Source organism: Xenopus laevis, chromosome 8S (genome assembly GCF_017654675.1).
Source record: "Xenopus laevis strain J_2021 chromosome 8S, Xenopus_laevis_v10.1, whole genome shotgun sequence".
Taxonomy (NCBI): domain Eukaryota; kingdom Metazoa; phylum Chordata; class Amphibia; order Anura; family Pipidae; genus Xenopus; species Xenopus laevis.
The window spans coordinates 102,800,984-102,826,411 of record NC_054386.1 but is presented as its reverse complement, the minus strand read 5'-3'; the positions used below and the strand labels follow the sequence as shown (position 1 = coordinate 102,826,411).

Here is a 25,428-nt window from a genome sequence, read left to right as displayed (position 1 = left end):
GCCTGCCCCAAGGAGCTTACACTCTAGTGGTATAATGGGAGACCCTGTCTCAAGGAGCTTACACTCTAGTGGTGTAATGTGAGATCCTGCCCCAAGAAGCTTACACTCTAGTGGTGTAATGGGAGAGCCTGCCCCAAGGAGCTTACACTCTAGTGGTATAATGAGAGACTCTGCCCCAAGGAGCTTACACTCTAGTGGTATACTGGGAGAGCCTGTCCCAAGGAGCTCACACTCTAGTGGTATAATGGGAGATCCTGTCCCAAGGAGCTCACACTCTAGTGGTATAATGGGAGATCCTGTCCCAAGGAGCTTACACTCTAGTGGTATAATGGGAGAGCCTGCCCCAGGGAGCTTACACTCTAGTGGTATAATGGGAGACCCTGCCCCAAGGAGCTTACACTCTAGTGATAAAATGGGAGACCTTGTCCCAAGATGCTTACACTTTAGTGATAAAATGGGAGACCTTGTCCCAAGGGGCTTGCAATCTAGTAGAAGAGTATATGGAGAGGCTACAGGACAGACATTGGTTAGGAAACAGAGACTCCTTTATTGGTACAGAGAGACCCCAGGGACATTACAAGGGGAAATATTCCAAATATGGGGCTCTCCCTGGGAACTCCACTGCCATTAGATACAATAGTAACAATGATCTGCTCCTATAGATACAGTACAAGCAGCTGCTCCTGTCTCCCACTTATGGGATCTGTTACTTTGTATTCACAGCAGGAAGGAAATCATTGTCCTGTGAAATGAGGGCACGCTGTACTGCAGAGCTTACACTCTATTTGCTCTTACATCCCTACTGCGTGATAGCCTCCTGCTTTACTGCCCTCCTTTACTATCCATATGTGTTATCACCCTCCTGCTTTACTGCCAGAGCTAAGCAAAGTGCTGTCACTTTAAAGAGAACTTGTGGAATCAGATTGCAGTTGAAGTCAGCCTTTCCACCTGTCAGCAGCCAATCGGTGCATATTTTTGAACAGAGTGGGTGTGGCTAGTTTCTCTGACCCCTCCCTGCTATTAAAGGCCCAGTCCCCCCTCCCCTTTGCTCAGAGGTGTGGGTGCAGCTGGGCAGGAGACACAAGGAAGGATGAACAGTCTTTGTACCCTCAAACACATTGGTCTGGATCCTGAGACGGTCAGTGTGTCTCTTGTCTGTATGTCTCGCTCATCTTGACTGTCTGCCTGGGCAAGGGGGGATTCTGGGAGTTGTAGTTCAGTGTGAGAGACTGATACAAGGAGTAGTGGGTTCTCCCATGGGTGCAGGGTAAATATGTGGAGTTTCTGTACTTTCCCTCTGCTGCTCCATGTGGCCCCACAGAATATAAAGAGACCTCTGTACCTGTCTGTGTCTATAGAGAGACTCACCTGGGGGAAAGTTATATATTTATCTGTGGCCCCTGTGTGTGTATATTGTATAGAACTCAGCAGACTCATATGTACAGAATGTCGGCATATTCCGTAGCGCAGTACAACATTCCCAGCTGGATTAATGTACAGGGGTGGGATATAGCGAAGGGCATAATCGTTTCCCCCCATAGCAGCGCCGCTTCCACTGGGTCGATAGACTGATCAATAAACTGTGTATTTATAGTGAGAGGTGCAGGGTCCTAGCTCCTGCCCTACTGCTGGGTATGGGGGTTATAGGGGTACAGGCACTAAGCTCCTGCCCTACTGCTGGGTATGGGGGTTATAGGGGTACAGGCACTAAGCTCCTGCCCTACTGTTGGGTATGGGGTTATAGGGGTACAGGCACTAAGCTCCTGCTCTATTGCTGCGTATGGGGGTTATAGGGGTACAGGCACTAAGCTCCTGCCCTATTGCTGGGTATTTGGGTTATAGGGGTACAGGCACTAAGCTCCTTCCTTACTGTTGGGTATTTGGGTTATAGGGGTACAGGCACTAAGCTCCTTCCTTACTGTTGGGTATTGGGGTTATAGGGGTACAGGCACTAAGCTCCTGCCTTACTGTTGGGTATTGGGGTTATAGGGGTACAGGCACTAAGCTCCTACCTTACTGTTGGGTATTGGGGTTATAGGGGTACAGGCACTAAGCTCCTTCCTTACTGTTGGGTATTGGGGTTATAGGGGTACAGGCACTAAGCTCCTGCCTTACTGTTGGGTATTGGGGTTATAGGGGTACAGGCACTAAGCTCCTGCATTACTGTTGGGTATTGGGGTTATAGGGGTATATGGAAATGTTCTTGTGTGTTCCAGGTGCTTGTGAGTCTTTATCGGGGAACATTATTGTGCCAAATTGCAGGCACATTACTGAGACCTCTGGAATTCACTTGTAAATGTCTCTCCTGTGATGTGAAAGTGTGTGTGACGGCTGCCAGTGAGTTGGGTTAAGTTCCCTTTAGTTGATTCTTGTTCCTGTGCGTCAGTAAGTGTGAGATTAGTGAGTGTAATTGTGCACTGGGTGTGTATAGTATATACAGTGTGCACTAGAGATTAGTTTATGGTTACACTGACAAACAAGGGACTGTTACTATTTGTGCACTAGTAGTGAATTGTATGTTCCTAGTGATGTGCATTGCACTTTATACAAAAGTAAAAAAAATTGTTGTTGCCCTGTTATGGGGTAGGAAATGATTTTGGGGGCTCCCAAGTGCCTCTCCCGGTCATGACCCATTCAGTTGGTTTGCTCAGGCACATTCCCACTCGCCCAGTCATGAGGGTGGAATTGACCACTGATCTACAGAGCTCACACTTTATTTCCTACCCAACTTGGAGCTGAGGAGCCATGTGTTCTGTGTCTGATCAGGGACTCCTCATAGATCTGTGACTGATTATGGGACAGGTTGTACACAATGGAATCGCCTTCCAGCTGAGTTGGTAGATCAAAGAGGCTGGGGCAAATAAAGGAGGGTAATTACAGTGCAAGGGTTACTGGACATACAGTATGTGAGTGGAAGTTGGGGTGCCCAAGGTGATTTTTAGTTCATAACTTCACCCCCTAATTGCAGGTTGCACACATTCTATTAGTAGGAACCAGTCAGCAAGTTGAGACAAAGCCCCGGAGCTCACGTTTCATCCTAATCCCCAGCAGCCAAGTCTGGATTCCTGAGTCACACAAAAACCATTAACTCCCCGCACCCTACCGACTCCCTCCCCTCCAGCTTCTCCCCTGGAGCACAAAATCCCTCTGATCTGCAAAACCCAGTGACTGTGTGTGGCCGGGTCGTTTGAAAGACTTTGGACCCAGTTCAGATCCTGGATGAGGAACGTGAGGAATGCAGAACCTTTGGCCTCAATCACCATAATGAGTTGGACACTTGGTTCTGACTGTGATTCTTTGGATTGAGACTCCCCACTGTTTGTACCTTGTGTTTATTTCCCAGAGAAACAGACTCCGGAGCATAATTAGTGTATAGAGCAGGGCTTGGGTGTGTTGCGGGGAGGGGGGGGCATTGTTTTGCTCCATTTGGCCTAGAGTATAAGGAATATGTATGTGGGGTGAACTGTCTGGGGCTGGTTCCTGTACAACCAAAACAAGCCTGAAATTGATAGATTGTAAGCCCTTCAGGTTAGAGGATAAAATATCACAATGAAGGGTATAGGTTAGTGGCTTGTGGTGTCGTTACTGGGTTTGTGATTAGGAAGTAGCAGCAGTGACATGGGGGGTGTGGCCGTCTAACGCTTCTCTATTTGTCCCATTCAGGATCATACGAGGAGGCTACGTCTAACCCTACGGGAGGATGAGTCTTTAGAGAGAAATGACCCCAACAAGGTCAAGGTGAGAATTTCAACCCATTCCAGAAGGGAACGAAGTTATCTCAGCAGCCAATGAGAGTTCATTTATACAGTTAGACAATGATCCAAGAGAAGAGGGGGGTCTCTATCACTGCCAGTAAAGGAAGTTGTGTCCAGATTCTTCCCAACCAATCAGAGCACTAGGAAGAGCACTGGAAAACCAGCCCCAATCTTATTTCAAGGAAAGTTCAATACAGATCTAATTCCACCACTCAAATCATAAGGTGGAATTTGGCACGCAGTAGTCATACTCCTGTAGAAATTGAGAACTTTTGTGGAGCTACAGTTGGTGGGAATCAATATTTGGATGGTGTAGTTCACAAAAGCAAAGGGATGCCATATTTGCCAAGCTATGAATTCTGCCCTTTTTTCGGTCCATGGTGTGACTATATGTTCCTCTGGTGTCTCCTTGCAGCCTGTGGGACGTGCCTTTGCCCTCATCTCCTCCCGGCCACAACGGGGGTCTTCACCCCTGAACTCAGAGCTCATCAAATCCAAAGATGGAGATGAAGAGATCATTAAGGTATGAAACCCCCAATTCCACTGAATAATCACTATATTTATATTGCATACAATCAATGACCATGTCCTTGAGGCCATGCCCACCTATCTGGTGAATTTGGAGAAGAACATTACACATGTTGCCATGTCGGTACTTATCTGATTCTTGGTACAGTCGGGTGTTTGCCTCCATAGATGTTTGCACATGTAGCATATGTACACAAGACTAGGAAATCAGAGGGAGCTTTTTCCTGGAAAATGTCATGTACGTTTGATGTGTTTCTCTCAACCCTCCTCCCACATCTCTAGGTTTATCTGAAAGCCAAAGCGGAGCAAAAAGCCAACCATGAGTGGAACGTCAACCATCTGAAGAATGAAGTCAAACAGATCCAGGAGGTGAAATGGGGTGCTGGGATAAGGGTGCAGTAGGGTTAGGGGCAGGTGAGGGAGATTAGAAGGGAAAAGAAGATAGATTTCGGGAGAGTAGAAGTAGTATTGGTGGTTAGGACATTTTGAGGGCTAATCAAGATGAAGGTTGAGGTATGGGAGTAATAGAAAGGATCAGGGTTGTGAAAGTATGAGTTTCATTAGAAGTGTCAATGGAGGTTGGAAGAGTATAGTAGGAGTGAAGATAGAAGTTGGAGAAGTATAGGTGTGGCTAGGAGTAGGGATTGAGAAAAAGAGAATAGGATTATGAACGGAGTTGGTTGTAAGATTTTGAGTGCAATGTACAGTAGGTTGGAAGTTGGGAGAGTGTGAGTAGGAATGAAGATAGAGGTTGGAAAAGTATGTGAGACTAGGAATAGGGAATGGGATAAATTTGAAGATTTTAAGTGCAATTCAGTTTGGACGTTGGGAGAGTGCGAGTAGTAGTAAGTTGGGGAAAGTATTAATGTGATTAGGAATGGAGATACAGGTTGGAAGGGTAGGGGGTGAAGGTTGAAAGATTTGAGTACTAGCCAGGCTGGAGGTTGGGAGAGTGTGAGTAGTAGTGAAGATGAGGTTGAAAAAGCATGTGTGACTAGGAGTAGAGTTGGAGATTGGGAGGGTAGGAGTGAGGTTGGTGGTTGGGATATTTTGAGTGCAATTCAGGTTGGAGGTTGGGTGTGTGAGTAGTAATATGCATAAATGTTGGGGGAAATTATGAATGTGACTAGAAGTATAGATGGAGAGTAGGGATGGATGTTGGGAGAGCGTTAGTAGTGAGAATAGAGGTTGGAAAATTATGAGTGTGAGTAGGATTGGGGATGGAGGTTGGGAGAGCGGAAGAGAAGGTTGAGGTTGTGCTGTGGCCCTCACTGTGGCCCTTCCCTTTTTTAGGCTAGAACATCACTTCAGTTTCTCAGGGAAGATATCACTTCTGGTTCCCAGAACCATGGAGAGCGGGAGCCACAGCCTGAAAAGGTAATAAAGCAACGGTTGGCCAAATTAGGGCAGAATGAAGTCACTCTAATGGCACTGGGGATACAGAGTATTACAGTCAGGAATGTCTTCCTCTAGAATAGACCTTCCTTATAGGCACAGTGAACCTTTGTCAATGGGGTTTACTTTCCCACTATCCCCCATATTCATTAATATAATCTGGTGTAGGTAATTCTGCCCTGGAGGCTTTATTTACTTTTACCCTATGTTCATTGTTGGTAAAGATATTGTATAACATGATGGGGGGAGGGTTTCTGTGCATTGTATTCTTTGTAGAGAGAGGTTGGGACACCCATCCATGTCAGGGTATTGGGAGGGACTATTTTTATTCTCAGAAATATGGTATAGAGCCAACTCAAATAGAGAAGGGATATGATGCATATATTTTAATTGTTCAGTAAAAAAAAGTGAAGGCTAACGGATTTACCCCCTGCAGGTGCACAATGAGAGACAGAACGGACTCAGACATTATGGAGATCCCTGGCGAGGGGCACAGGCTGCAGAGCAGGTGAGTTCCCTGGGTCAGGTTAAAGGGGAACTGTCATAACTATAACAATGCACCCAAACTGTAGTGGATGAGATGGAAGCTAGTAGTGTTCTGATTTGGGCTAAAATTGGACCTTACTCTTATGTGAATAGTGAGCAGTGTAGATATTAAAAGGCCAACGAGTGACCTCCTAAAGCACCCAACATCTGTAGGGCTGCAGTTAAAGACAGTTATTGTATCCTCCCTCTCTCCCTCCCAAAAAATGAATGTGCCCCTTCCCTGACACAAAGGCTCTTTGTTCCCCCAGGAAGAGGAATTCCCGCTGGACAATGGCAAGGACATGCGACAGACGGCTCAGAGGCTATTTGCTAAGCTACAGGAGGCAGAGAAGAGGCAGCAGGCCGACCGCAGGATGTTCGAGGTCAGTTTCCCAGGGCTTTATCTCTTCTTGTGCTAACCCCCCTCTAGAAGGAATTGGGATGATGAATATGTATTTGCTGACAAAAGGGTGAGGGTACTTGCCCTGTGTGGTCGTGGTACATAGGTGGAATGATTCTTGACTTTACTACACAATAGTAAAATTTAATTGGAAAAAGGCAATAAAATGTAAATGATTGCCTTGCTGCCCTCCCCCCTTAGGAGAAACTGAGCCAGTGCCAGGCTGAGGTGGAACAGAGCCGGCGAGGGAGGTTGGAGGCTGAGGAGAATGCGTCAGAGCGAAAGAAAGAAGTGGAGGAACTGAGAAGGCTGATGTACGGAATGGAGAAGGTAAGAGTTCCAGACTGCAATGGGCAGCTCAGATGTAGGAAAGGGCTGAGGGTCCTTCTTTTATAAGATAAGATTAATAATGTTTCATTAGCCCTAGGCATCCCTTGAGGGTTTTGGTAAACTTATAGCTTCTTCATGCTTTCCTTACATTGGTCCAATTTCAGCAGCTCTTTTGCAAGGGGCTGATTGAATGAAGCCTTAACAAAATCTCCCCTTGATAGAAACATCCTTGAAGCCCTAAGACTTCTGATTCACATTGAGTCACATTGAAACGGTTTCCCTTGGACCAACCAGCAGCTTGGTACATTCTATCAATGTTGTTGGAGGGAGGCTACAATTTGTTCTAAAGGTATTTCCAGTGGAAGCAACTCGCTTCTGTCTGAATGTTTATTCCTTCTGGCTTAGGGTTGTGGTTAATGAATGGCGATGCTTTCTTCTGCCGATTCAGCATTCATAGTCGAGGGTGGGGCACAGTCTGCAGGGAAGGAAGCCCAACCCAATTGTTTCTTGATCTCACATTGAGCTTTGACTTCTTGACAGGAACACAATCAGCTACTGCAGAAGATGACGGAAAATGAGGAGGAACTAGAAAAGATGAAGAGACAAGGAAAGCAAGATGAAACGTTACAGGAGAGGTGAGGTACTGGGTGGGGCAAGGTTATGGTTCCAAAGACAGGGCTTAGTGTCAGGGACTTTAAACGTAAGGGAAAAAATGTCCCAAGCCGTGACGAAAAAGCATTAGGGCTTAGACTAGAAGGCTGTTGTAGGAAGACAGGAGACACCAAGTTAAAGACTTGTGGAGGCAACTAAAGCAATGAGGAACACAATGGAAAAGTTTATTGGTCTCTATGTACCCCTGAGTGGGTTCTGTTTTTAGTTCCACTGAACGCTGGTCCATGTACTGTATTTATCTCCCCACTGGTGGTTGCTCACTATGCATCTTCTTCTCAGATGTGAGGACCTTGAAAAGACAGTGACTAATCTAAAGGAAAAGATTCATCACTTGGACGACATGTTAAAAAGTCAGCAAAGGAAAGTGCGACAAATGATTGAGCAGGTGAGTAGATTCTGGGGTGGAGCAAACATCCTATGTTATATGGAGGGAAGTCAGGTTCTTACAGTGCTTTCTTGTCTCTTTATAGCTGCAAAATTCCAGGACAGCAATGCAGGAGAAAGACTCTGCGATTCAGGAGCTACGAGAAAAGGTTTCCTGGTTACAGGCTGAGGTAAGTGGACTTCAGTCAATGTGTCAGGAATTTTGTTCTGTTTTTCTACATTCCTCATAAATTCAAGTTAAGAAAGGGTCTGTGGAATTGTTGGTTCTGTTGTCTTTAAGCGGGTTTTATTGAGTGATGATATCGACAAAAGTTGCATATTATATCTATGTTGTAGAATCTAGAACCTTTGCGGTGCAGAACCTGGAACATGTATCTTTTGCATGACATAATCTAGTAATTTTTCTAATTTCTTAAATGAGCAATTGTGTTATAATCCAGATTGTTCACCTGCAATTTAGAAACCTAGATCCAGTTGCTATTTTCTTGTAGAACCTAGAACAAGGCTTTACACAACCTAAAACTCTTTTAATATACTTTTTATACATTGTAGAATCTTGAATTGCAAGATAAACTGGACCACTGCATGTCCAACAACCCAGGACACATATCTTATCTGTCAAGAGGCTATTCCACCAAACCTACTCCAAATTTGTAAGTTTGCTTTTATTAAAAAAAGCAAGTGGTTATATTTTTTCATAGAAATAAATGATGAGTAGTTAAAAAGTTTTATGCAAGAACATATTTTGCATTTCATGCCTTTTCATAAACATAAACTTTAATTTTTTTGCAGTAAAAGAGTGTACCTTCCCCCTGGATCTGGACGGCCCTTTCCTCTCATTAAATTGGTGGAAACATGAACCGTGAATGTAACCAAGTGATTTGCACCTGGAAACCAACCAGTGCCGCCATTACTATCTAGGGTGGGTGCTCCATTGGACTCTGTAGATGATCAACAGCTGCAGCTGGGTTCATACTTCTTGTTTAACCATTACCTTTGGAATGACATCACCTGAAGTCTGCACTTGGCAGCTGTGCTCCGCAAACTTCCAGCCTTTAGATCCTGGAGCAAACAGGAGCAATCAATGACTCTTCGGTTTCACACCAAGAGAAAAGCACTTTGGGTACTAAATGATCTGTAGGACCCATATTTATTTATTTTTTTCTTAACACTTGGATCTTCCTAATATGCGTAGCTTAGATTGTGGAGGTAGAACTGGATTCTAGACAGTCATATAAGTCATGTAACCTAGAACATATAGATATAGAACTGGAGGTTAGGATGTTGTGGAACTTTATAGAGTAGAGCTAGAGCAGTGCCTTTGTATTGTTTACTTAATCTAACAAACCTCTTCAAGGCTGCAAAGTCCATAATAGACCTCTGCAAAAATGATAGCGCAAGTGCCTTGCAGGTTGGCCTCTCCTGTGTTTGTATGACCAAAGATCTGGGACCTCTCTCAGAAGCACTGAAAACTTCTACAAATGATCTTTCCTGATCATGAGCAAGTTTGTCTTTGTTCCTCCTCTGACGCTAATAATAACTCTATAATATCCTGCATATCTTCTCTATGTCCTTTCATCCTCTCCATATGGGCTTCCCTGTAGGCAGGATATTGTTGTGTCTGTCATCCCTTTATCCTTTCAGTGCTGTACTCATCTCATACACCTAGCCAGGGGCACCTATGCTGTATCTGTACACCATGGTATTTGTATTTGCCTTCTTCAACCCTCACAGATCTCTCCTTTATGGGCACAGAGCTCCCCAACCCTCACAGGTCTCTCCTTCATAGGCACAGAACTCCCCAAGCCTCACATGTCTCTCCTTCATGGGCACAGAGCTCTCTGACCCTCACAAGTCCCTCCTTCAAAGATACAGAGCTCCCTGACCCCAACACATCTTTCCTTCAAGGGCACAGACCCCCTAACCCTCACAGGTCTCTCATTCATGGGCACAAAGCTCCACAACCCTCACGGGTCTCTCCTTCATGGGTACAGAGCTCTCTGACCTTCTTAGTTCTCTCCTTCATGGGCACAGACCTCCCCAACCCTCACAGGTCTCTCCTTCATGGGCGCAGAGCTCCCCGACCCTCACAGGTCTCTCCTTCATGGGTGCAGAGCTCCCTGACCCTCACAGGTCTCTCTTTCAAGACACAGAGCTCCCCAACCCTCACAAGTTTCTCAATCATGGGCACAGAGCTCCTCAGTCCCCATAGGTCTCTCCTTCATGGGCACATAGCTCCCCAGTCCTCACAGGTCTCTCCTTCATGGGCACAGAGCTCCTCAATCCTCACAGGTCTCTCATTCATGGGCACAGAGCTCCCCAACCCTCACAGGTCTCTCCTTCATGGGCACAGAGCTCCTCAGTCCTCACAGGTCTCTCCTTCATGAGCACAGAGCTCCTTTACTCTCACATGTCCCTCCTTCAATGGCACAGAGCTCCTTAACCCTCACAGGTCTCTCCTTCATGGGCACAGAGCTCCCCAACCCTCATAGGTCTCTCAATCATGGGCACAGAGCTCCCCAACCCTCACAGGTCTCTCCTTCATGGGCACAGAGCTCCCCAACCCTCACAGGTCACTCCTTCATGGGCACAGAGCTCTCCAACCCTCACAGGTCTCTCCTTCATGGGCACAGAGCTCCCCAACCCTCACAGGTCTCTCCTTCATGGGCACAGAGCTCCTCAGTCCTCACAGGTCTCTCCTTCATGGGCACAGAGCTCCCCAACCCTCATAGGTCTCTCAATCATGGGCACAGAGCTCCCCAACCCTGACAGGTCTCTCCTTCATAGGCACAGAGCTCTCCAACCTCACAAGTATCTTTCATTGTCCACTCAAAACCACCAAACACTTCCTATCTTTCTTTTTTACCTTAGTGTGTGTGTATTTATTTGGTTACTGAACCTGTACTATAACTAAAATGTAAATAAGAATAAATAAGTTATGATACTTGGTGGAGTTGACTCTGTCTGTGGGAACCTTTCAACGCTGTTTTTGGCTAATTACTGGGCAGCCCAAAAACTTGTTGGTTTCAGAATGCCTAATGGGTGTGTGATGTGTGAGAGCCTCTGGTTTCGCTTCCATCCCTTGTTTGTGTATATGTTTGTGTATCCTGTGTTTATATTTGAATATTTTGTAGGTCCGCCCTGTGCATTCCTCACTGTTATATCTATGGCTTTGGCCTCTTGCCTATTTATTTAATTTATTAAAGAGGAACTGATCTTAAATATTTGTATTAAGCAGTGCTATTTAAAACAACTTGCAATTGACTTGTGAATGCGGCATGGTTATAACAATAAAAATCCAGCTATGGGAATTATTATGGCATTACCTCCATACCCAATTAAATAAGAGATAGATAGAATTGGAGTTTAAAAAAAATTAATATGGGGGTTCTACTGTAGAAGTCAGTGCCAGGGTGGATAAGTATGCCAGTAGGGATGCCAGTGCCAGAGAGGACAGACTTGCCAATACAGATGCCAGTTCCAGGGAACAGACGCAAATAACCCTCGTTGGATGTTTAGATCCGGGCAGCCCAGAGCTTGTTTCGGCAGGATTTCTGTGTCTGCAACTGCGCTGCCGTACACACCCAGACATAATTGGCGTGTTACACACCCAGCACATGGATCACCCCTCTGCTGTCTGTCTCTTGGTCACATGGGCTGGGGAGATTTAACCTGCTGGGTGCCAGAACTTTAGAAAAGGAGACATTATCCATCTGTTTATAAAATTCTGCCTTATTTGTATTGTCCTGTTTTTAATCCTGTGTGGTTTCTAGGGTCGGCCACCCTCTGCAACCATAGGCAGAATACAGATTTTTTATTATTAAGTAATTATAATATGTATAAGCAGTTTGGGGCAGTTAGAATACTGAAAGCTTGAAAATGTTATATGTGACTCCTCCCCTAACGGTAAACCACCCCCACTTGAAGACTCCAATCTAGTGGAACCAGTGACGTAAATAGACACCAATGGGCCCAAGTGCAGGATGTGCATCTGGACCACCCATTCTACAAACTGCGTGTTGGCAGCATTCTAGCATTCTGAGAGCTTCCCCCCTACCTCCCACATACAGCTTATCACAGCTCCAGGGGGCCCCAAGTGGGTGCAGCCCTAGGTGGATTCTGGGATCACCCCCCGTTACACCTTTGAGGTAACTAGGTGTAGCCTTACTAGGGAACATCTGGCAATCCCTTGCAGTGGCATAACCACCATATGGCAAGGTAGAGTCCAACAGCGGGTCGGGTACCAACAAAAACCTGCGGGTTGCGGGAAGATGCAGGTCGGCAGTTCTGCGGGTTGGGCCGTGGGTCTTCTCAATAGCGATTTTTACTCCTTTTTTCTGATCATGCCTGCTTCCGATGATGTCACTTCCGTTTTACAATGACAGCACTTCCTGATTTTTGATGGTCAGCGGGTCGTGGGTCCAGGTTGTGGATAAGGTACTTGTGGGTCGGGTAGCAGGTAAAAATGTGGGTTGTGGGTCTGGGTTCCAAAAAATGGACCCTATGGCAAGGAGTCCCAGACCTGGTAAGAATTCCACGTTTCACCCTCCTTCTTGGCAGTGCCACATGTGGGGGGAGGGGTCAAGGTCACGAGAGATGAATATCCCCATGGATATGGAAATATTTTGCCAGGCAGGGTTATTAATGGGAATTGTGTGCCAATAAAATCCAAAAAAGTTCTACTGACTGGGCAGAGCTGCGTCTTTGGTTACACTGCCACCTGCTGGCTTCCTGAGAAGAGAGACATTAATACTCACCGGGAAAATAGAACAGAGGTTCTGTTTCTATTGGGGTGTGTTATCCACTAGATTGGGGGTCAGCAGATCCCCAGGAACTAAAGGTGCCTGTAGTTTTATGGCTTCATGAGGGGCCATTCATGAAAATGTTTTACCTACACAAAAGACTGGGCAGGGCTGTTAAGGCAGCAGATTAAAGATGGCGGCACATACAGGAGAGAAATAAATACTACGTCAGGTTACATTCATCATGTTCATTGTGCCGTTACTGCTCCTTAAAAGGGAAAGTAAACTCTTTATCAGCAAGTCCATGATACAGTTGCTATGTGCTATAGGGCTGGTGAACAATATCATTTTCCTACCGCACACCTGTAGTTCACCAGTCCTGCAATGGTGGTGCGTTCTTCCGTTGACCCGGCGGGGTTACTTAGCAGCGTATACGTATAGAGATGGATCCGCACACACTCAAGTTAATGCAGTTGGGGAGTATCCCCTTTTATTCAGCCACCAAACATTCAACGTTTCGGGGGGGAACACCATTATCTTGATGAAGGGAGGGGTTTCCCCCCAAAACATTGATTGTTTGGAGTGTGTGTGGATCCGTCTCTATACATATCCATAGGGCTGGTGTACATCTTCTCAACTGCAGTAGCTTTATGTGAGAGGAGACCTGGTACTGGCACTTGGCATTTGGGTTGCCAGTAAAAATGTTGCTTGATCCTAATGACAAGTTTGTGTTGGAAAACATAAACGTTGGAGATAACGTTAATGCCTCAGGGGCACATTTTCCCCATTGGTGTAAGAATATTCTGAAGATTGCATTATTGCTTGTGACTGGAAAAGCCAGATTCACTTGCAGGGGCCAAGGTGTCAGCCATTAACATTTGTATGCAACACTTTCATTTTGGGGTCCCTGCATGCAACAGTCGTTGGCAACCCTAAGGCTAGGTAACACGGGGCGTTTTAACGTTGCATTGTTAAAAATGCGCAGTGGGCTGTAAATATGCCAATTAAACCACATGCGCATTATAATGTGCATTTTTCATTCTGTAGTTTTCATGCACTTCTGTTTTTTCTCGTTCCCCACAATTCCGCACGGAAGAGTTTTAATAAACTTTTGTGAAAAAAGCCAAGTGGAAAAGCAATTTACATGCAAAATGTAGCTGAATTGGTCGTCAATATCATCACCAGCAGACAATTCTGCAAATACGTATAAGTGTAATGTATTTCCAAACCTGCGGATCCAATAGAATTCAATAATATGACGTTTCCTTGGCGGATTGTCGTTTCTGCTGCAAAGCGCAAATACTGGCGTCTTGTTTGACTCACAAGCGCTCAGTGGGAATTGCTATAGTGCGTATTGTATTATTTACAGCAGGGTTTCATTTTGTGCGTACTTACGCTCCACCGTGAATAAACGTGCCGTATAAACGTCCCCTGTGACCTCACCCCAAGCATGTTGGGTGTCAAAGTGTTCAGAAGATTCCCGCCATTTATATTCAACATGATTTATCTCATTAGCCAGTGAAAGGTGGAAGATATGACGCTGTAAAGCGCAAGCATTTCCAGAATTCTCAATAAAATACACTATATTCGGCATATATTTGCCGTTGATGATGATTTGGGGTAAAAACTCACCTTTAACCGGTTTGGAAGCAGCAGAAAGTTGAGGATTTCTGGGATCGACTTACTGTTCGGGCCAATATTTTGCGGAGGGAAGTTTTGGAAACGTCAGTATTTCAGGGGAGTTTTGGTTTGTCACAGAAGGAGACATTAAAAGGTCCCACTAAGTAGTTGTTGTTTGACACAAACAATAGGACTTGTTGGTTTTGTGGAACAATATTAAGTTTAGTTGGTACAGTGAGGCCTTGTCTCCCCAATGGATCAGCACAAGTTGCTTCATGTTCTAGCTGCAGCTGGAGCACAAATGAGCGGTTCCCTGACTGGTTGCTATGGGTTACTGCGCTCATACATGAGGCCACAGACACTTGCCGCGCCCATCACTCACTCCTCTTCCCTGTGAGGTACAAAACTACCACAGTCACAGCTCCAGCCCTGAGGTAACGCTGTCTCTTATTGGTTCTTGTGGCGCACCTCTGGTTGGCTGGCTGTTTCATAGCGGAAGTTGTGATTGGATGTCTCCACCCGTTACAGCAATGGGGAATCGGATGTGATGATTGGTGGGTTCGGTGTGGGCTGGCCTATCAGCGCTGCGAGTATTTCCCCACGCCGTCGGATTGGCTGACGTCAAGGCGTGCGCTTTGTGACGGCGTTCTCCGCTGCCTCAGCATTTCCGGACTGCATTTCCCGACTTTCCCCGCGGGTGACGCGCCGGTCCCGTGACTCCGCCTCGCTCCTCCCGGTCAGTGGAAAAGATGGCGGACGAGGAGGGGGACGGGATCCATTGTGGGCAGCGGAACGGGGGCGGAGGGTCGGGCAGTACCGGGGGCCCGAGGGTGGTTCGGATCGTCAAGTCCGAGTCCGGTTACGGCTTCAATGTCCGCGGGCAGGTCAGTGAGGGGGGGCAGCTGCGCAGCATCAACGGAGAACTCTACGCGCCCCTCCAGCACGTGAGCGCCGTGTTACCCGGGGGGGCCGCCGACTCCGCCCACATCCGCAAGGGGGACCGGATACTCGAGGTGTGAGTACTGGGGGCCATTTCTCTCTCCTGGGGCCCCTCCAGTTATATCTCTCTCCTGGGGCCCCTCCTGATCCCTGGGCCCCGCCTATTTATCTCTCCTGGGGCCCCTCCTCATCTCAGTCCTCTGATCTCTATCCTTGGGCCCCTCCTCATCCCTGGGCCCCTCCAGTTATATCTCTCTCCAGGGGCCCCTCTGCCCCATGTGTATAACTGGGAGAGTCCCCAGGCCTAGGGGCCCCTATAGATTTCTCTTCCCTGAGATGTGAGTACTGGGGGCCCCTTCATAACTCTCTCTTCTGGGGGTGTCAGTGTAGGGGCCCCAAAGCTATAAGCCAATCTGAGGGCAGTCTGACTTCCTAGGAGTATAGCCCCCCCCCCATATACAAGTCTCAACCCCATATACACCCTTATGTACAACAATTCAGCCCCTGGGGCCCCTTGTTCCTCAGAGCATCATGGGTAAGTGTGTGTAGTATAGTCAGTGCTCTATAGAGTCTCACCAGTGTCAGGTGGGTCGGTACAAGACTTCAGACACGATCAGCCCCAAGTGCCTGTTTTATCTGTCAGCTCAGTGTCAGGTGTAACGTGGGGCAGTGATACCGACCCCAGTCATTGGCCTTCAGCTTTAGCTCTTTCTGTGGATCCTGCCCCCCGCGATCATGCCCAGGTATTTGGGGAACATTACAGGAGCCGTTTCAGGGGGTCTATCTGATTGGGAGAAACACAAGCCCCAAATCTCCTCCAGTCGCTGGTGCAGTGGTACCAATATGTAATACTGTCCTCTTCCTCCTTCTGTCTCTGTATATGGGGTGACTGTTACCCCAATGTTTCTATATATCTGTAACCTTGTTATGAGCTAAGGGGGCCCAGTCTGAAGGTCAGTTAGGGGGAGATTTGGGGTGAGTGATTATTTGTGCCCTGGGTACCCCTGGAACTATAGCAGGGTGACTGTTACCCCAATGTTTCTATATGTCTGTAACCTTGTTATGAGCTAAGGGGGCCCAGTCTGAAGGTCAGTTAGGGGGAGATTTGGGGTGAGTGCTTATTTGTACCCTGGGTACCCCTGGAACTATAGCAGGGTGACACCCCAATGTTTCTATATATCTGTAACCTTGTTATGAGCTAAGGGGGCCCAGTCTGAAGGCCAGTTAGGGGGAGATTTGGGGTGAGTGATTATTTGTACCCTGGGTACCCCTGGAACTATAGCAGGGTGACACCCCAATGTTTCTATATATCTGTAACCTTGTTATGAGCTAAGGGGGCCCAGTCTGAAGGCCAGTTAGGGGGAGATTTGGGGTGAGTGCTTATTTGTACCCTGGGTACCCCTGGAACTATAGCAGGGTGACTGTTACCCCAATGTTTCTATATATATATATATATATATATTGACCACAATAATTAAGTGTCAGTGGGCCACTCTGCTACTCTTACCCACTGTTTGGGTTCCATGTATAGGGCACAGCTAGGCTTTGTCCTGAGGCAGTACTCGGGGGTCTTCCCCAAAATACATTTATATTCAATACCCCTATAAACAAGCTTTGAATTATGGCCCTGAATTTTCTTGTCCACTGTCCTAAACCTTCTCCTTGTAGGACAGAGATCCCAGTGGTACCAGAGACCTTACCCAGTTACCCACAGATCCCTATTCCCTCACGCATTCTCTTTTCGCCCCTTGCATTTGGGTTCAGTAGACCAAGTTCTGAACCAGGCGCCCCATTAGCAATGGCACCGAGCTATTTTATTTGCTTCCTCCCAGGAATGGGGTGAATGTGGAAGGATCCACACACAAGCAAGTAGTGGATCTGATCCGAGCTGGAGAGAAGGAGCTCGTCCTCACAGTCCTGTCTGTGCCACCCCACGAGGCGGAGAACCTGGATCCAAGTGATGACTCCTCGGGGCAGTCGTTCTATGATTACACCGAGAAGCAGGCGGTGCCTATTTCCATCCCCACATACAAACACGTGGAGCAGAATGGGGAAAGGTTTGTGGTAAGGGAAGGCATTCTGGCGTGCTACCCAGTAACCAGACGACTCCTGCTAATGTGATTGGACCTAGTACATTTGCCTTTTGTGACTCTTGCAGGTATACAACGTGTACATGGCCGGCAGGCAGCTTTGCTCCAAGCGATACCGGGAATTTGCCATTCTTAACCAGAACCTGAAACGGGAGTTTGCCAACTTCACCTTTCCCCGGCTGCCAGGGAAGTGGCCGTTCTCTTTATCGGAGCAGCAACTGGACGCTCGCAGGAGGGGCCTGGAGGAGTTTCTGGAAAAAGGTGTGAGGATGGGCCTGGGGTGACAGACGGAAAACACGGTGACATTATGTATTTGGGGCAGACGAGACCTTTGCTCAGCAAGGGGTGAGAATAGGAAGGCTGAGGGCATGATGATGAGAGATGATGCCATGGCATAGACCAGGTGTGTGGGGTGGCATCTCTTTACCAGATTGGAGTGGGGGCCAAACTGGCATTAGATTGGGCAATTGGCATCCTAATGAGAAGGTCCTTGGTAACACAGGTTCCTCTGCCAATTTCTTACCCCAGTTTGTGTGTTTCTTGCAGTGTGCTCCATACGTGTCATAGGGGAGAGTGACATCACGCAAGAGTTCCTGTCCGAATCAGATGAGGTACAGTGACACCGTTGTGTTTATTGGGAGGGGGTCATACTGTGTCTCTCGGCAAATAGGGAAACGGGCTGATCTTTTTACCCCTGTTGCAGAATTACAATGGGGTATCTGACGTGGAGCTGCGCGTTGCCTTACCGGACAAATCCACAGTAACCGTGAGAGTCAAAAAGAATAGTACAACAGACCAGGTGTACCAGGTAAGGACTCCCTATATGTGTGTGGCCTCCACGAGGTCCACCCAGAACAGTCACCGACTCCATCTTGTTCCCATAGGCCCTCACTGCCAAGATTGGGATGGACGCAATTACAGCCAATTATTTTGCACTCTTTGAGGTCATTAATCACTCCTTTGGTAAGTGCTTTCCACTCTTCATGCACCATGATAAGCCATTGGTGTGCAGTGTAGGGATCTTTATGGGTAACGTTCAGTAGAGTTGGCGGGAAATGGGGTTTGTGGTTCTGCTGTGACTAGAGCCTTCCTCTTAAAGACACAGTAACCAAAAATGTGTCTCAATGTGCCTAGTATAAGGGAAACGGATATATTGGGTGCTCTGGGGTAACTCCTCTTTGGAGTCCAGTGAGTTTTCCACCTCCTTCTGATCCAAATTAGCCATTACAAGCCCTGATGTGGGCAAATGGCAGTCGCCACATAAATGGATCAGGTGGGGTCAAAAGCAGTCGCCAAAAGAATTAATCCGGACCAATCAGAATTTAACTTTTATCAAGGGAAACGCATAGGCAGGTCTTGGGGCTGTGTGAAGACTTTGTGTTTGGCAAATTAGGGTCAAGGTGGCTTAACTGTTGCTGTTCTTTGGGTTCAGTCAGGAAGCTGGCCCCCAACGAGTTCCCCCACAAGCTATATGTACAGAATTACACCTCGGCAGTTCCCGGGACTTGTCTCACTGTCAGGAAATGGCTGTTCACCACCTCAGAAGAGGCTTTGCTGAAGGACAATGACTTGGCTGTCTCTTTCTTCTTCCACCAGGTAAACAAAGCATGTGTGAAGAGTGGGTCTCATTGAGACTTGACGTTGAGTTTTGGGGCGCATGTGAAATGAGCTGATGACAGTTTTATGTCAGCCCGATGCTTGGATTTGCTGAGGGACAAAGTGAAGTTTGTGTACCAAGTACAGTAGCTGGAAGGCGAGCCATATCAACTACTTATCAAGACTTGGCATTACGCTTATATAGCTGCTGTAAGAAGAGCAAAGGGGGGGGGCTGATGTAGCATTGGTGAGTCCAAAAACTCTGTTCAGAGTAGTCTTATTGAGGGTCTAACGGAGGCTTCAGGGTTCCACTCCACGCCTTCTCCCTCTACAGCTTAGTTCAGAATCCAGACCACTTGTGAACTAATGGAAGAGGCTTGTCTTGAGGGAAATTTGCAATTTCATAAGTCATAGAGAGTCTTTTTAGGAATCAGAGCAGTTGAGACTGACGGGGACAGATGAATTGGTTGTGAAGCTGATGTAAATATGGAGGCACCGCTGAGGGAGTGGGACAGATAAGCTGATGAAAACATGGAGGCTCTGTCAGGCAAGAAAGTCAGTTATACGGATGATTACAACTTGGAGTATAAATTAAGGGAGAAGGAAAGTTATTAAGTTGTCTTATAGAAACCTGGAGCTCTTTTAAGGAAGAAATGCAGTGGTTATTCTGATGGAAATATGGAGGTTCAGTTGAGGGAGTGGAGCAGTTATGAAGCTCTTTGGGCATGGTGTCTCTTTAGAGTGCAAGGCCACAGTCAGGCTAATGGACACATGAAGTCTTTGTTGAGGGGGCAGTGTGCTTAAATGAGGCTGATGAAACCAGGGGGTAATGGAAATGTTGAGGTTTGGTGGAGGCACTTCTGTGATTTTGGGGGTGGGAGTGGCTTAATTTAGGGAGCAGTGCATATAAGGCTGATGGTACCATAAGCTTCAGCTCTGGGAGCATAGTTAAGTCATTGTATCACAAGCAGTGGCATATGGGATAGGATCCATCTCTGCAGATCAGTAGCAGTGACCCCAGTAAATGTACATGTTGCCCCCTGCAGGCAGTGGATGATGTAAAACGAGGCTACATCAAGGCAGAAGACAAATCTTACCAGCTGCAGAAGTTGTGTGAGCAACGCAAGATGTTAATGGTGAGAGCAGATGGGAGTGGCCCAAGTGTACCTGACCCACTTACCTTTCTCATATCCACCTCTTTCTGCTGGAGCCGCCTTCTTCCATCCCATGTGGCTCTTCTTAACCTTCCCCACTTGTCAGTCTGAATTACCCAGCACCTTCCAAAACTTACCGCACAACACCTGCCATTCACCTTCCCATCACTTTTCTACTTGTTGTCTTTCTTCTGACAAGCTCTTACCCTCTCTACCCTCCCTTAGTATCTGAATATGTTGAGGGGCTGTGATGGCTATAATGAGATTATCTTCCCGCACTGCTCCTGTGACTCCCGCAGGAAGGGACACGTTGTCACCTCCATCAGTATCAAGCACTTCAAACTGCTGGCTTGCACCGAGGAGGGACAGTTAGAGGTGTGTTGGGATCATGGTGGGCTACTCTAAGCCACAATATCCAAATCTGCTCTGACCAAGTCCTATTACCTTACAGAACCAGGTGATTGCATTTGAGTGGGATGAGATGCAGCGGTGGGACACAGATGAAGAGGGAATGGCGTTCTGCTTTGAGTACGCCCGAGGAGAGAAGAAACCCCGATGGGTGAAGATCTTCACTCCCTACGTAAGTATGAGGGAAACCCATCTGTGGTGGCCTCTTCCTTGTCTAAAGGTATTTCTCTGAACCTGCCCTCTGCTCTTTGTCCTGCAGTTCAACTACATGCACGAATGCTTCGAGAGGGTTTTCTGTGAGCTGAAGTGGAGAAAAGAGGTAATTGCCACCCACTCCTGGGAATTGTGCCCTCCGACTGTCTGCTTATAAGTTATGGGGTCGATGGAGCTAGCCAGTCAATGGGCTGCAAATGCGGCACGGGTAAATTATTGGTAAATTGACGTGCAGTGAATCTGACTTGGTTGGACAATTGTCTATTGGTGTTGGGAGAATGTTCTGGGGGCAAGATGAGACAAAGAGGGACAAATATAAGGGGACTCTTCTAAAGTCTCTTTTGGTCTCTTAAGGTGGAAGAAGAGGTGACAGACAAGGACAATAAGAATTGCAGTATTGACAGTACATGCAGCAAGGTATTCACTCCTTCCGATCACTCTAAGGGATTTGGGGTCACAGTGGGGCTCCTATTTTCGTTAACCATTCTTCCCTTCTCTGCAGAACATCTTTCAGATTGTACGGCTGCAGCAGAAGGACACCAGCACCTAACACTCCTCTCTGTGACCAAGGACTGAGCCCCGCCCTTTTTCCTTGCCTCGGGGTGGAGCTCCGTAACAGTGTAACACAACATCCAATCGGCTTGGCCAGAAATGAGACAAATGGAGTCACAAGTGGTGCGGCCCCTGGCTCTCCGTGTGGTGTAATTCATTGCAGGGAGTTGGGGGAGCGACTGAATTTACACACATACAAGCATTTTACCTCCCGTCAGGATCCATTTCAGTGTCCTTTAACTATTTGAGCAAAGTCAGTCCAATGTCTGATTCTGTCACTTGCTATGTAATGCTTCCTATTCTTTCTTACCCCTGTAGTTTAACCCCTATTGCCTCATTAACACTACTCCCACCTTCTTGACCTTTTGGATTCCAGACTCCGTCGCTGTTCTCCTCTGGGGAGGGAAATGTAAAGCCACATCTCCACTGACCAATCAGGAATTAGGACTGTGTCGTGTGTGCACAACTACTGTGTGAACATGTACATACGCATATTTAAGCAACATGCCATCCGTATTGTACGCATGTGCCGGATCATTTGAGGTGTCCTTGGGGGGGAGAATCCCATTAACGAGACATAAAAAGGAGCAATTAAGACTGAGGCCCACCCATGTCATTATTATCCCTCATTAGGAGTCTCAATGCTTTTCATTGCTAAACATGCTGCTTGTTCCCTTAAACTGCAACATGGAACCCAAACACTCCTGTAAATAGCAAATGTTCATCCTTTATACATTTCAGTTTGAAGCAGTGTCTAATGAGCAGAGACCCCCCTCAAATACACGTATGGGTTCCTCTGCTCCCTTCTCCCAGGGAAGAGCTTGCTGCAGTCTCTCTCCTTGTGGAAGGATGTCAGTATTTGAGACCTGTGGAAATTCTATTTTGCTCTGTCAGATGGTGGTTGGAGAGGGTTGTCCTGAGTTTTAGAAATGCCTTTAGGTTCCTAGTGGGTTAAGCCAGGGCCGTATTGCTTCCTTTTACATCTTCCTCTTTGTGCAGGGAGTGTTTAGGAGGAAGGAAATGCACTTTTACGCTTGGAGGGGACTGCCCAGCACATGACATTCTTCTCGGCTGCTGTCCCAGGCACTTTGCCATTTAATGATTTACAGCCCCAGCAAGATGGCCGGTGGCTATTTGTAGCCTTAGTGGCCTGCATGCTTCAGACCCAGACGTCCCTCAACTAACAGCCCTATTGAACTAGCAGAACTCAGATGTAGGTGGGCAGGTAGGGCGCCATATTGAGTTGAATGTAGGATTATGTCTGTTCTTTTGCACAATAATATTATGGAATGAATCTGTTTCGCCAAACATCATCTGATTAATAGGGGGTTAAGCTCAGCCCATGTGATCTACCTCCCTCTCTGTGAAACAGGAATGTGAACTGGTTGTTGGCGGAGGTGCAGTTAACCTGTTGTAAGGCTACAGCATCTAAGGGGCTCACAGGAAGGTAATAGGTCTGAGCAAATTCTCTGCAGGGGACTGACCGATATGTACTGCTTAGATTTCAGCATGATTCTATGGAGTCTGCTCTTGATGTTTCTCGTTCAAAGCGATCATCTTCCATTGGTGACATCTGTAGAAAGCCACAACAGCAATAAGTCACCCAGATGGGGCTTCAAGTGAACGAGTCACTTGGTATGGTCTCTTAAAGAAGTGGAACTGTATCCTAAAGAAGAGGCCTACAAGGGACTTGGCCCTAAGAGTATTTATGCATGGGTGCCAAGAATCAGCCCTGCATGGAAATTGTAGTCACCCAATTTGTTCTCCAGAAATAGTTCCCTTTAAAGGACTTCTGTACAGAATGATAGTCTTGGCTTTTTAGCCAGATAGGACTCTTGGAGAGCACTTCAACAGGAGAACAGATAGAGCTCCTGCAGGAGAACTTGACTGTTGCCTGTAGAGGGCACCTACTGACAGTCATTGATGGTCATTGAGATATGGCTAGAGAGAATTTGTGCAGAGAGTGATATACTGGTTATTAAGAGAGGGTTCATACAGAAGAACTGCATGGTCAACTGTTTGAAGGTCATCTACATAGAATCATAGATGATCATTGAGATACATCTCCTGCAGGAGAACGTAGACCGCATCCTTTTGAGGACATCTACAGAGAATCATAGATGCTCATTATGAAAGGCCTTCTGCGGGTGGGTCTACCTGAGACTGTCACCTGGAGAGGATACTCACAGAGAATGCTAGTCATCCAGTGTGTTCTCCAGAATCTGTTCCATACATGAAAATGATGGACCTGTCAGCCATAGGGATCAGTAGAGGAACCTGTGGACCCTGCAGGGAATTATGTATTTATTGAATTCCGTTTCCTGTAGAATGAAGCACTCACCCAAACATTACTCTTGCAAAGGGGAGCCCTTTCTCCGCCCCTAGGGTGAACGTTCTACTCCCCATCTTCGCTCACTGCGTTGTTTTGTTCTTTTAATTTATTTTTTTTTTCTTCCTTTGAGAAGGAAACTAACCATTTTTCGGGCAGTGTATATTTTTCCTGGTATTTGAAGACAGCAAAATGTTTAACGAGAGAAATATCCTGACTCACATCAGTGTTTTTAATTTGTCGTTCTCGAGCTAACCACTCTAATGTCGTTTGGTAACAGTCACCATAGTGTAATTAATTGTAACATATTCTTTTAAATAAATCAGTTTATTGATGAGACTACATCTGCTCTTCTGTACTTACTCAGCCCAGGCCTCGCATACATTTGGGGCACCTAAGTTAACATGGCAGGTGGAATTTGTACATTGAAGAAACTTCAGTTATTTTTAAAGCTTTAGGCACTGGCACATATTCATTGCAGAGACTGTACTGTACATGGGTTGACTATTTTGAGGCTGCTACATTAGCAAATAGATCTTTTACCTAATTTATGCCTCCAGTGCCTTTGGGAAACAATATGGCTGCTCACATGCATTTCAATATGGCTACAATTATATAGAGGCAAGATATCTGCCCATTTGGCTTCTGGTGTGATGTTGTAATTGGGGGGAACAGATCTTGCCTATTCTTCTAGATCTCTTGCAATTAATAGCAAGGGGAGGGCTGAGAACATCTTTAGAGTGGGGAAGATCTCCTATCCTACCCTGTGTGGTGGCAGCATGTGGAATTATCTCTTTTATTACATATGGAGCCTCCATGTAGTCTGGATGTACATAAACAGCAACAAAGCCCGGAATGCTGTATGGTCAGCTTTTGAGCCTCCGTTTAGTGGAAAAACTGACCATTTTTTAAAGTTCTAATGAGCAGGACCCTGTTTTTTTATCTGGCATGTGCCAGTACATGTATGTTGGATGTACAGAAAAGCTTGTTACTAATCAATGATGAATAGGAGAAGTGAAGTTGTGACTGTGAAGATGGCGTTGCTGCATTCTGATTGGTGTCCACTGGGAGGAGACAGAATGGTAGAACTTCCATTAATTTTATTAAATATATGAAAATGAATTGCCAGCCATCTTTCGTGGCCTCCGTGAACCGGTTTTGCAGGTTTGGGCAGCTTGTCTAACATTAGGAGGAGCTGACCAACATGGTACATTGGCAGATACAATTTTCAAACCTGCCTGATCCCCAAATAAATCTACATCCATAGTACATTAATATTGGTTGGGAACTGAGAGCCACCGTACACACAGAGTTTCAGTTCACCTTTACGGTGTAGAATTGCAACTCTCAAATCCCTTTTCCAGCATAAGGCTCTTTTTCATACATAAGTGCCCTACCCCATCTGTATCTGCTTACCATCCATGGTGTCTTATCTTGGTCATTTAGTGATCCAGGTGGAGGCAGCAATGGGTGTTTGAACCCCTTTTGTAAATGTTTATCACTTAGTCCAGTGATCCCCAACCAGTAGCTCGTGAGTAACAAGTTGCTCTCCAACCCCTTGGATGTTGCACCCAGTGGCCTCAAAGCAGGTGATTATTTTTGAATTACAGACTTGGAGGCAAGTTTTGGTTGTATAAAAACCAGGTGCACTGCTAAACAGAGCCTCAATGTAGGTTGACAATCCACATAGGGGCTACTAAATGGCCAATCACAGCCCTTATTTGGCACCCAGGAACAGTTTTCATGCTGTGTGTTGCTCCCCAACTCCTTTTACTTCTGAATGTTGCTCACGAGTT

At 46.5% G+C, this 25,428-nt stretch overlaps 2 protein-coding genes across 3 annotated transcripts; both read left to right on the top strand.

Moving 5' to 3' along the window:
• The first annotated feature begins 547 nt into the window (after positions 1 to 547).
• Positions 548 to 9,544, top strand: tuft1.S (tuftelin 1 S homeolog). Its single transcript, XM_018233617.2, has 13 exons — positions 548 to 1,138; positions 3,664 to 3,738; positions 4,171 to 4,278; positions 4,566 to 4,652; positions 5,577 to 5,660; positions 6,115 to 6,186; positions 6,473 to 6,586; positions 6,805 to 6,933; positions 7,474 to 7,568; positions 7,885 to 7,990; positions 8,076 to 8,159; positions 8,542 to 8,642; positions 8,782 to 9,544. The coding sequence occupies exons 1-13, from the start codon at positions 1,091 to 1,093 to the stop codon at positions 8,846 to 8,848; spliced, it is 1,170 nt and encodes a 389-aa protein (XP_018089106.1). The 5' UTR covers positions 548 to 1,090; the 3' UTR covers positions 8,849 to 9,544.
• A 5,319-nt stretch (positions 9,545 to 14,863) lies between these two features.
• On the top strand, positions 14,864 to 23,974 carry snx27.S (sorting nexin family member 27 S homeolog). Of its 2 annotated transcripts, XM_018233614.2 has the most exons (13): positions 14,872 to 15,366; positions 17,123 to 17,354; positions 17,449 to 17,641; positions 17,927 to 17,991; positions 18,084 to 18,188; positions 18,265 to 18,343; positions 18,813 to 18,976; positions 20,023 to 20,112; positions 20,356 to 20,505; positions 20,582 to 20,710; positions 20,798 to 20,857; positions 21,106 to 21,168; positions 21,254 to 23,974. In XM_018233614.2, the coding sequence occupies exons 1-13, from the start codon at positions 15,101 to 15,103 to the stop codon at positions 21,299 to 21,301; spliced, it is 1,644 nt and encodes a 547-aa protein (XP_018089103.1). In that variant the 5' UTR covers positions 14,872 to 15,100; the 3' UTR covers positions 21,302 to 23,974. The 2 variants fall into 2 exon arrangements, with proteins under 2 accessions (XP_018089104.1, XP_018089103.1); XM_018233615.2 differs by lacking the exon at positions 20,356 to 20,505 and having other exon boundaries at positions 14,864 to 15,366.
• The last annotated feature ends 1,454 nt before the right edge of the window (positions 23,975 to 25,428 follow it).